Source organism: Paramormyrops kingsleyae, chromosome 23 (assembly GCF_048594095.1).
Source record: "Paramormyrops kingsleyae isolate MSU_618 chromosome 23, PKINGS_0.4, whole genome shotgun sequence".
In the NCBI taxonomy this organism is placed as follows: domain Eukaryota; kingdom Metazoa; phylum Chordata; class Actinopteri; order Osteoglossiformes; family Mormyridae; genus Paramormyrops; species Paramormyrops kingsleyae.
Window position 1 is genome coordinate 9,782,017 of NC_132819.1, and position 12,528 is coordinate 9,794,544.

At 40.8% G+C, this 12,528-nt stretch overlaps 1 protein-coding gene across 5 annotated transcripts; it reads left to right on the plus strand.

Annotated features, from left to right (window-relative positions):
• Positions 1–2,183: 2,183 nt before the first annotated feature.
• Positions 2,184–10,805, plus strand: LOC111839688 (synaptonemal complex central element protein 1). 5 transcript variants are annotated; one of them, XM_023803825.2, is made up of 9 exons: positions 2,203–2,512; positions 5,589–5,642; positions 6,081–6,155; positions 6,239–6,286; positions 6,849–6,903; positions 7,181–7,270; positions 7,648–7,711; positions 9,952–10,018; positions 10,352–10,805. In XM_023803825.2, the coding sequence occupies exons 1-9, from the start codon at positions 2,416–2,418 to the stop codon at positions 10,489–10,491; spliced, it is 690 nt and encodes a 229-aa protein (XP_023659593.2). In that variant the 5' UTR covers positions 2,203–2,415; the 3' UTR covers positions 10,492–10,805. The 5 variants fall into 5 exon arrangements, with proteins under 5 accessions (XP_023659597.2, XP_023659598.2, XP_023659593.2 ...); XM_023803826.2 differs by having other exon boundaries at positions 2,254–2,512; positions 10,355–10,805; XM_023803828.2 differs by lacking the exon at positions 2,203–2,512 and adding an exon at positions 2,602–2,844.
• Positions 10,806–12,528: the final 1,723 nt, after the last annotated feature.

Below are 12,528 nucleotides of genomic sequence, written 5' to 3' on the forward strand. Positions count from 1 at the left end.
GCAGCCTGCAACACATCCCGGATTATGAATTGTAAATCAAAAGCATGTTTATAAAAATAATAACAAAAAACATACAGCCTGTTTCAAAACAATGTGACCTCGGACTGCTGCTCCCCATTTATACGTAGACTGAGAAATAACTATAATATTCAGGTACGAATAACATTTATGGGTACAGCTGCATTTTAAATCAGCAAAGATCTATTTTAAGTGGCCCAGCAATGTAGCCTCGCATTTGTGCAGCGCTCGGGCACAAAAAACAGCTCGCGCTTGTAAACACTGCTGACATTTAGCATAAAGCGCAGTTACGACAGGGAAGCATGAACTGAAAAACTCATCCATCCATTATCCAGCAGGTAATATTCCCATGCAATACCGCGCCATTTCAGCAGCGTAAATCCTGAACTCACAGATCTGTTCTTCAGACTATCTGGACAAACGAAACCGAAAAACGACGAGCACAGACCCTCATCTTCCTTTACCCAAGCATATATATTTCTTCCAAAGATATTTTCTGCTGCCGGTTATTTCAAGAAAAACACAAGGTGTATATATAATTCAAGTCTGGTAGAAATAATGCGCGGACCTTGTCCGCTGTCAAAAAGGGTGGGTGATGCCGTGAAAACCGCCATTTTTGTAAACACAAACGTCGATTAACGAAGATATTCAGCTACATATATCTTTATTCCTTCGACACAGCCACATAAAGTACTTATTTGTTCTACCTAATTTCTGTTCCAATTAGAATTATTCTGATTCGAATCATTTATCTACACAAAACGTTAACAAGTTTATACAAACTTCAGCTAACCTGGTATTCAAGAAAAATTATATTTTAGATAGAAAGCATTGCAAAAAAGCGATTACCAAAATATATTAAAATATAATACTCCACTGCATGTGCTCTCCACTACAGAGGTACAAGCTTAAATAAGGCTAAAGACTTTATCAACGGGCAGTCAGGCGTCTGCAGGTTAATAACTATTTTTTTTGTAAAACAAAACTAAAGAATAATCGGTTCACGAAATGCGTACCTTTCCGTCTCCTTCGATGCTCCGTGAGAAAGGGGGCGGTGTGTGACGGTCGACATGTCCAATCCCTAAAAAGGCAGATGGTGCTTAGGCCTAGTTGTAGTAAGACGTATTAGCCTGATGTCTTTCTCTCCTAAATTCGGTAGTTGTCGATACTGAATGATGTTACTATGTTCCTGAGTAGCTTCTGGTCCTGTACTGCATACGCGAGTAGCTGTGAATTAATCGGAAGCTTAGTCTCACTTCGAACAAAAGCGTCGTGAATAAAATAAATGCATATTTTTTCAGGCGCAGGTTACTCGAACTGAAACATACAGCATAGTAGTTTACCGAAATATTGACACACATCGTGTCTTACGGATATGCCTATTTATTCAGGGAGGTGGGTGTGAGAGAAACCGCGCGATGTGGGGGGGAGAGTTGGGCTTTAAGCGGTAAAATTTTATGGCTGATAAAAAGCAGTCAGCTTTACACCGTATTTAAGTATTTTTCAGCGACGTTTGAATCAGATGCTATTTATTCGCAAATGTATGTGACATTTGCAAAACATTAAGATCATCAGTTAAGCTTCAGATTCGGAGGAAATTGCTTGTGATTACAGGCAACTACACGAAAAGACAAAGACAGACAGTGCGCAGTATGCATAAAAATACTATATATGACCTAGAAATACTGACTTCTGACATGTAGAAGTGGTAATAAGTGGGTGAATAAGACAATAAGTACACTAAGTATTGCACGAGAAAGATAACTAAATAGAAACTGATAAATATCTATTATCGCACATATGCCATGGGTGACTCAAGTTCGGTCCAGTAGGCACGTAAATCGAGTTCTTACGATGTTGTTTTGGATGTTTTATCTTTTGCTTTTTTGCCACAGTTTCCAGAATTTTTCGCTTAAAATATGAGGGGCGAAATATAGCAATGTGTCGCAAATACAAATATATTTTTGGACTAAGACTAACCCCGATGTGATGTATCACACCACACGCAGTAACAGAATTACTTTTTTTTTTCTTTAGCTGAGTTTTTAGGAACGTATCGTCAATGCTTATGGTATCACTGCAGTTTGGACTAGTAGCAGGCTAACCAGATGTTTTAACTGTGGGGTTTGGTTTCTTTGCTTAATCTTAATTTGCTTGATATGGGCTCTCAAGCAACTGTGAGACACCCAATTTCAACCAGTTCACACGCCACACCCTGTGTTTCTCACGCCCACCGAGGTGTCCCGTTACCCAGAATTTTTGGACGATGCGCAGCATACGGAGTAGAGTTATCCGGCTAGTTCATAGCTGTCCCGAATTATACAGAGTTAATAGCCACCTACCAGCCAGTCAGAAAATTGCATTTGTTGTTTCCGAGTAAATCCCAAAACAAGTTACATGTTATCTCCTTGCAAGCGCGTTATTAACATGGATGCCCGCACATGTAGTGCAGACAAGGTGGGAGTGGAAGAGCAAGACCCGATGAATGCGGTAGGTAGGGCTCCAAATTGTCACGCATTGACCGTGAGACACGAGCTTCGTCCCCGATGTAATCTCACTCCACACTTTTGATGAAACCCGAGAGCCTTGGCTTAAGTGTTAATGCTTCATGTAAACTGGCTTTAACAATCAATGTCGGAGCTGCAGTCTCGAGCTTGTGCGGCGCGCGCGCGCGGTGTTCGGTGTTTTCTCAACCGTTTTTCCAGATGCCTAGCAGTTCTGAGGAGTATTAATTTAACTATAAATATCCTGAAAGTCAAGTCTGTTTTGGCAAGACCGTCTGAAAAGTTTTGTGGGATCAAATAATAAAAATGAGTCTATCTCCAGGTAGGACTCTTTTTTAGTAATTCGTGTCAAATAACTTTTTATGCCTTTTACTGAGGCATTTGGGAAATCCAGGGCTGGGCCATATGGTAAAATATTTATTCATGATATTTTTCTCCACATCAAACGATATCGGTAATGATATAACTCAAGTCATTATTTCTTTACTTCAGTGCTCAAAAAACGTAAAATCGCCCTTAAACTGATTCAGAACATGAAACGACGAATTGAACGGACCGCAAACTGAAGTCTAATTTGAATAAATAAATCATACGAAAAATACGAGCAAAAACACGTATTGTTGGCGTTTCCTAATATTAGGCCCTTCACAGTAATTTGCGTATTTTTGAGGACAGGTAGATAGGAGGAAAAGTGTTGTAAGACTTCTTAGTATTTGTTATAATATTAGTATGAAATAAATCTTCTAACAGCTCATCCTTTCTAGATTTTGTTAATCATAGTAAAGTAAAATGAAACACAATTCAAATGATCTAAAGAAAAATGTATTTTATATCTTTGTTCTTTATTCAAAGAAATATGGTTGAATGGTTTAGTGCAGGGGTGTCATACTCCAGTCTGGAGCCCTACACATTTTTGGGTTTCCCCTTATTTTACACAACTCCTTGCACCTGTGATGGCCGGCAAGGACAGAGGAGGCAGAACCCGTAATGCAGTAGCAAATGGGTTTAATAAGTAATCCGGGAATGAACACAGCCAAAGGGGAAATCCAAAATCGTAGTCGGAGGGCAGGCAAGAGGTCAGTGTCTGGGAGAGTCAGTCCTATGAGGAGAGACGGGACCGGACGACGATGGGAAGGGAGGAACGAAGCGGTTGAGGTAGCCGGGCAGGATGGAGCAGGCAGGCAGGGTGGACAGGAGAAGGCAGGTTGATGGAGCAGGTGTGACAGGCAAGGTAGGCAGGACAGCAGGGCAGGACACAGCAGGTAGGGCAATCGGGGAGAACGAAAGACAGGGAATCGCTTGTAAGGCACATTAGAAATAATGGCAACATTCTTTCTTTGCACTGAGCCTCTGGGTTCGCCAGCTTAAGAAGAGGAGTGATTAGCCAACAATTGTCTGTAGGTGCTTGGTCCCACCCGTGTGGGCATGGCAGTATCTCCTTGCACTAATTACCACACAGCTCTTGAGATGAATCGTTTGTGGTGGAATAGGGAAAGAACTAAACTACACAGGGCTCCAGCCATCCAGGGCTGGAGTTTGACACCACTGGTTTAGTGTGATACCTTCTTATTTATTGTGCAAAAAATCTATTCATAGGCCACGTAAAATTCACTGCTCAAAAAAAAGAAACACTTTTTAATCAGAGTATAGCATCAAGTCAATTAAACTTCTGGGATATTGACATGGTCAGTTAAGTTGCAGAGGGGGTTGTTAATCGGTTTCAGCTGCTTTGGTGTTAATGAAATTAACAACAGGTGGACTAGAGGGGCAACAATGACACGACCCCCAAAACAGGAATGGTTTAACAGGTGGAGGCCACTGACATTTTTCCCTCCTCATCTTTTCTGACTGTTTTTTCACTAGATTTGCATTTGGCTACAGTCAGTGTCACTAGTACCATGAGGTGATACCTGCACCCTACAGAGGTTGCACAGGCAGTACAACTCCTCCAGGATGGCGCATCAATACATACCAATTGCCAGAAGGTTTGCTGTGTCTCCCAGAACAGTCTCAAGGGCATGGAGGTGATTCCAGGAGACAGGCAGTTACTCTAGGAGAGCTGGACAGGGCCATAGAAGGTCCTCAACCTATTAGCAGGACCAGTATCTGCTCCTTTGTGCAAGGAGGAACAGGAGGAGCACTGCCAGAGCCCTACAAAATGACCTCCAGCAGGCCACCGATATTCGGATCGGTATCGGTATCGGCGCCGATTCAGACCTATTTGACGGATCGGATATCGGCCATGCGTGACCGATCCACGTCCTATAGTTATTTATTTAGTTTTTGGCAATCAATTGCACGACAGCTCTTTCCCATTTTACATGTGTTTTTTTTGTGGCATTCAAATCGAACTCTATCGCTGCCCCTCAATCTTTTTTGCTACTCAGTGGGTGTGAGTACAGTGGCTTCCGCCTGCTGTGAACAGTAGCACAGCGATTTGAAATCTACAAAATAAAGTTTTGAGGTGGGAATGGCATTGGACAATCCCATTTAACAAAGCGCACGCAACTGCGAGACAAAACAAAGCAATGGATGATTTGGGAGTCGCTAACCTGGACTGTCTTGCGAACTCGCTGCAGCTTGTGCTACAAGAGTGTCTGCCATCGCTTTGAAGATATTCATATTGAACTGCAAATGCCTCAAAAACTCTTAAAACAAACGAGGTGGAACAGTACGTTATGTATGTTTGTAGTAGCCTAATTAAATATTTTTTGTCATACATTTTTTCCATCTGTATTTACTAGATTAAAAAAAATTAATATATAAAGTATAACAAAGTAAAAAGAGCTCTTGTATCGGAATCTGTATCGGTATCAGCAGTTGTGTATCGGATTTGGATCGGAACTGAAAAAAATGTGGATCGCCCATCTCTAGTATTAAGGGGGTATGCAGCTGGAGCCTGCCTCAGGCACTGGGCAGATGGCGGGGGTGCCAGTCCTTTGCAGTTTTCACTGGTTTGCTCTCTTTAAATTATGTAGACATGTCCACAGAATATGCCAGTGGATCCTGAGAACCATGTAGTCGCTTGACCTTCTTTAATAATTTTAAGTATTATTTTTATTTCAGCCGTGGAGCCTAAGTTGGAGGAACTGAAGGGAAAAATCAGACACCTACAGCAAGGTAAATACCCCCCAGAATTACAAAGCCTACACTCAGTATCAGTGTGAGCATGTTCTTTTACTAGGTCAAAGATGCACCAGTTACCTCAGGCTTCCTCCTCCAAGTGAGTGTGTGCACATCTATACTCAGTTTATAACACTCTTTATTTGTGTATATTTGTGTATATGAGGAATTGGTTCTGTTCAGTACTTTTTCATACTCAAATCTGTTTTATTCTATTATTTTATTTCCACTTATTCCATTTTTCTTTTTATGTCCTATGTTGTCTGTGAATGTATGGACCTGTACTGGCAAAACAAATCCCTAGTACATGTAGATGTACCTGACCATTAAAGTTAATTCTCATTCCAGTTCTGCTTAAAGTTTTTCATCTCGTTCTGTTTTTTTCTCTTCATCCAGTTGTTTTTCTATTCAGTTGATTGTCATTGTCATTGACAGTCAAAAGGACACTTGAAGAGGATCTGAGGGAGGCCCAGTGTCTGAGGGATGCGCTGCAAGAAGAACAAGATGCTTGTAGGAGAGTCGAACCCTTAACACATATTGAGATTACCAAAGTTTGTGTGGTGGTATGTATACATTTGTGACCTCCTTTACAGTGTGCACAGCGGTTCACCAGCTGGAGATAACATACAAAGAGAAAGAAGGTACAGCATTGGTGCAGTTTCTTACACAATCTTTCACTGTGCAATGGACACCCGATGTATCACTTTATTTGTTTAAAAAAAAATAGTTAATTTGGGCAATATAACAAAACCAAACCCATACTATGCGAAATTCCTATAGAAATCTTTATTGCCAGATCCATCTCTGAGATTGACTGTTGCTTTCTGTGGAATGATTACATCTGTATTAGGAGAACAACTAGCCAAACAAGTTAAACCTTGACATGTACTGTCAGGTTTCTGCTTATTTTGTATGTAACAACTCAATTAATAACAATGTTGTATGGTAAAACCGTAGGACAAATGAACATGGACAAAGGATTTTTTTAAGGGCCAAAGTAGAGATTTGTTTTCACAGAAATGGCAGTGGACATGAAAACAATGTCCATTTCAGAGTCAGTAATCCACCAGAAAAAAGGGTCAGGTCATGGAATTGGAGCTACAATTATGTGATAAACGAAAAGATAGGCCAGTCATATAAGTAACTGTCAGCACACTTAATGTCTTAGGACTGGTCTAGTTGGATTTTTATTTTTTCTTCTAGAGTCTTGCAAGGTGCTGCAGTATAAATGTGAGGAGCTGGAATTTGATTTAAAGAGGTAATCATTTGCATTGTAGCTACAGCATGTGGTTATAAATGAGAATATTACATGCAGCACGCAGCAGTTTCTCATTGTAAATCAAGTTATTGAAAAGACTAGTCGGTAATTTAGCTTACCTTTGTCAGCCTGAGACCATTCGAATATTTTAAATGAGGCACAGTGCTGTTTGTACATGGACAGCAGGTGCTTTGTGTCTCTCCTGGCTCTTGCCTCTGGTTTTATAGTCTATGGGGATTGTTGCTGATTAGTTCTGGATCCTTGCTGTTCCTTGCAGAGAACAGCAGCTGAGCAGTGAGACCGAGGACCTTGTTCAGCAGTATACCTTTCAAATACAAGAGATGAAGCTGAAACACAGGAAACTACGGTACTCTTTAGGCAACAGCTAATTTCAGCAACTGCCAATCCAGTCAGGGCTGCTGTCATCCATAGTTCATCTCTGGATGTGTTAATATAAGGTGGTCAGTATGTAATGTTACAGGCTCTTCTAACATCCTCATTTTGTTAGAAGAATCATTTTCATTTATTTTTCTTTGAGACAATTACTGTTGGGTATATATGTGGGTATGTCTTAATATGTGAAAGGGACATAAGCTATATGTGTTACACTATGTGAAGTTATTAGCTGTGAAAAATATTGATCTTTTGATGCGTAACAGGAGCTTGACCAAATATCTTGAAAAGCTGATAAAAGATTATACAGCAGAGAGCTATAATATTAAGTATTCAAAATAATTTTCACAGGATGAAATTTGAAGGTGAGCTTCAGCAGCTGATGGCCCAGCACAAGCACCTCTACTCAGTTTATGTGAGTTTCGGGTGGGATTCCAGGTTACTGTTTAAAGAAATGGGCACTTAAGGAAAAATTACATGTTGATTCTGGGGCATTCAAGTTGTGCCTTAGGACAAAAAGATGAATAGCTATTTTGGAAGAATCAACATAAGCTGCATAAATGGTTTATATACACTGTCCGGAAAAAAGTACCAATTTGTACCTTTGAGGATACAGTTACTTGTCACCCTCAAGGGTCTGCCAGTTGTATCGTAACTGTAGGTAAATGTACCTTAGAATTTAATGTAAGGTACAGAAATGGACTCAGGAACATTTTTTTAGCATTGGGGGTACATTAGTGTTTGTACCTTGGGGAGCAAAACTGTACCAGGGCTGCACCCTTTTTCCTGACAGTGTAGGTGACACATGTATGTTTGATACTCTACAGGTGCTGGTCATATAATTAGATTATCTTCAAAAAGTTGATTTATTTCACTAATTCCATTCAAGAAGTGAAACTTGTATAATGTATACATTCATTCCACACAGACTGATATATTTCAAGTGTTTATTTCTTTTAATTTTGATGATTATAACTGACAACTAATGAAAACCCCAATTCATTATCTCAGAAAATTAGAATATTGTGAAAAGGTTCAGTATTGAAGACACCTGGTGCCACACTCTAATCAGCTAATTAACTCAAAACACCTGCAAAGGCCTTTAAATGGTCTCTCAGTCTATTTCTGTAGGCTGCACAATCATGGGGAAGACTGCCGATTTGACAATTGTCCAAAAGACGACCATTGACACCTTGCACAAGGAGGGCAAGACACAAAAGGTCTGTGTCCAAGCACATTAATAGAGAGTCGAAGGGAAGGAAAAGATGTGGTAGAAAAAAATGTACAAGCAATAGGGATAACCGCACCTTGGAGAGAACTGTGAAACAAAACCCATTCAAAAATGTGGGGGAGATTCACAAAGAGTGGACTGCAGCTGGAGTCAGTGCTTCAAGAACCACGACGCACAGACGTATGTAAGACATGGGTTTCTGCTGTCGCATTCCTTGTGTCAAGCCACTCTTGAACAACAGACAGCGTCAGAAGCGTCTTGCCTGGGCTAAAGACAAAAAGGACTGGACTGCTGCTGAGTGGTCCAAAGTTATGTTCTCTGATGAAAATGGAAATCAGGGTCCCAGAGTCTGGAGGAAGAGAGGAGAGGCACAGAATCCACATTGCCTGAGGTCCAGTGTAAAGTTTCCACAGTCAGTGATGGTTTAGGGTGCCATGTCATCTGCTGGTGTTGATCCACTGTGTTTTCTGAGGTCCAAGGTCAACACAGCTGTATACCAGGACGTTTTAGGGCACTTCATGCTTCCTGCTGCTGACCAAATTTATGGAGATGCAGATTTCATTTTCCAACAGGACTTGGCACCTGCACACAGTGCCAAAGCTACCAGTACCTGGTTTAAGGACCATGGTATCCTTGTTCTTAATTGGCCAGCAAACTCACCTGACCTTAACCCCATAGAAAATCTATGGGGTATTGTGAAGAGGAAGATGTGATATGCCAGACCCAACAATGCAGAAGAGCTGAAGGCCACTATCAGAGCAACCTGGGCTCTCATAACACCTGAGTAGTGCCACAGACTGATCGACTCCATGCCACGCCGCATTGCTGCAGTAATTCAGGCAAAAGGAGCCCCAACTAAGTATTGAGTGCTGTACATGCTCATACTTTTCATGTTCATACTTTTCAGTTGGCTCCTAAAAATCCTTTCTTTGTGTTGGTCTTAAGTAATATTCTAATTTGCTGAGATACTGAATTGGGGTTTTCATTAGTTATCAGTCTGTGTGGAATGAATGTATACATTATACAATTTTCACTTCTTGAATGGAATTAGTGAAATAAATCAACTTTTTGAAGATATTCTAATTGTATGACCAGCACCTGTATATCAGGGGTTCTCAAAATCTGGATCGTGGTCTCAATGTGGACCGAACTGCAAGTTAATCTGGACCCAGCCGATAATGCAGCATATAAATCAGTATGGTTAACATGAAAAGGCACACTCATCATTTGTCATGCCCTCCATGACAGGCAGTTGAAAAATTAAGAAGTTCCCATTTTTGTTGTTTTGATATCTCCATCGAAGATTCAGTAATATGTTCATGTTTTAATATTGATAATTAGGATCATATTTTTAAAGAAAGAAAGTAAAATTCCCAAACTTGTTACAGTTTAGCGATGTCCACTCTATATGTGTAATCTTTAAGTCTCCAGAACAGCTACCTGGAGAAATAGAGAGGCTTCAGAAAGTCACAGCGCAGTTGCTAAAAGCAGGCAAGGGCCCTTCCCGTCCCATACCTTTCTTCTGATTTGTGTTATCGTCCTTATGTTCTGGCTCCATCAGTTATAGTCTATACCAGGGGTCTCCAACTCCGGTCCTGGAGAGTTACTATCCAGTAGGTTTTCTATCTTACTTGGCTTCTGATGAGCCACACCTGGCCCTGGTATTTACCTGAGAACAGGTGTGGCTCATCAGAAGCCAGGTAGGATAGAAAACCGACTCAATAGTAGCTCTCCAGGACCGGAGTTTGAGACCCCTGGTCTATATACTTTCATTTTATTCAGTGAAGTGAAGGAACCACTGAGACTGTCTTGTTCTCATGCTAGCAGAAGAGCTGCGGCTGTCACAGCTTAATTCTCTTGAGGAGGAGCTAAAGCGAGTGGCCAATGGGCAGCAGCCAGTGGGGGGCGCTGCAGACACAGCGGAGGCCCACATTCAGCAGGCCTTTGTTCCTCACATTGCTTAAAGCAGAATGCAGCTTCATGGATTCCAGTTCGCCAAGCAAAAGCAAACCCAGGAGGAGTTGTTCTCGTTAGCACATATAGCAACATCTCAAATGAAAGGAGCCCAGACATGTTTTTGTCTTGCACCACCACAAAATTTCATAATGGACCACATGAATAGCTGGAATAGCTGGATGGTTTGTGGTATCCAAAGCAGTAAAGCAACGTAGCACGTGTTATTGTTTATAATTTACCCGTACGTCTATGAATATTGGAAAACAGTTTACAGCTCTTCCCTTGTATTGTTACTTTATGAAATAAAATTGATTTAAATTCAGACATTATTGGTAATTTATTCATCTTATGTTTATAGAACTAAAATATTTAATATCATTTTACACGTGTTGAGCTGGCCGTAGGTTATTTTTTTTGTTTAATTAGTTTTGGTTGGGTGCCTTTGCTGTTTCTGGTGCTATTGCACCACCTACGGGTTGATCTTTAACCCACCGCTCAGCCACAACCAAGCATATTGCTAAGCGGTAACTCATTTTACCTGCCGTGTTTTTTTGATGTCACTGCTGACCATTCAGAAGCAAAATTCTTTAGCATTCGGAAACATTGGTACGTATTGAAGAATTGTATTGAAAAATAGAAAAACATAAAAACAGCTTCGCTCACGTTTTTCATGTACAATGGTACCTTGACTTACGAGTGCCCCAACTAACGAGTTTTTCGAGATACGAGCCGTCTCTCGGCCGATTTTTGTTGAGTTCAGAGCTAAAATTCGGGTTACGAGCCAGCTTTATATACCCCACCGCTAGTTGGCGCAGTGCACACCGCAACATCCGCCCAGGATCCGGTGTCTCAGTCGTTCACTTTAAGCGCTTAGCTCGCAATGGAAGCATCAGTGTTTTGCTAGCATTTGTGCTTGCAGTTATTTTGCAAAACTTCGTTTTTCCAACCATGTGTCCGAAGAAAGTGAGTGCGAAGGGCTGCTGAGAAGAATAAGCGGATGATATGCATTGAATTAAAGAAAGAAATTATCGAAAAACATGACCAAGGTGTGCGTGTAGTCGACTTGGCGAAGCAGTACGAGCATAGCACTTCTACAATCTGCACCTTACTGAAGCAGAAGGAGTCGATAAAGGCTATAACGCCAACCAAAGGCGTTAAAATATTTTCTGAACAGCCGACACCTATCCATGAAAGTATGAAGGAGCTGCTGATGGTGTGGTTCACGGAGAAGCAGCTTGCAGGGTATACCGTAACAGAGGCTATAATCTGCGAGAAGGCACGAGCTATTTACATAAAATGCGGTGTTTTTGGGTGGTCCGGAACTGATTAATGGCATTTCAGTTTATTTCAATGGGGAAAATTGATTTGACATACGAGTAATTTGACTTACAAGCTCCGTCACTGAACGAATTATACTCGTAAGTCAAGGCACCACTATAGTTTGTATTTCAGTGCACAAAGTTTGACTATTCGCTGCAAGCAGTAAACCATAACACATTTCCGACCTGTACCGGGACCACCTTCCCACACTTCATACACTATAGTGTTTCAACACATCTGGAGAATGTTACACAAACACATCTTTGGCCTGTGTCTTTTTAGTCCGCTTGAATTACATGACAAAAGTAGGAAATACAGCTTCAAAACAATCATATTTTCCACAACATTACAAGCCTGCTAAATATTTCTCCATTCACTATTGTTATTTGGTCGTTTGAGAACATTTTAATAGTTTATATGACAGGACATTTTGCTGTAGCATTTAAAGTTACATGTTTCTAAGGATTCCTTTTGGCCATTAACCTGGCAGCCTTTGATTCTTAGCCTCCATAACTGTGTCTGCCTTGTATGTGTACTCTCCTCTTCCATATATTGTGTTCTAACACTGAAAATGGGGTTTTAAAAAAAAGAATAATTCATGAGATCACCTTTGCTCACCAGCTGTCTTTTTGCCAAGTTAACAAGAGACAGCGGGTCCTCAGTGGTGCTACATTCAGCCAATATCAAGTGATAAAACAATAAATCAGTTTGATGCGGAGTTAAAA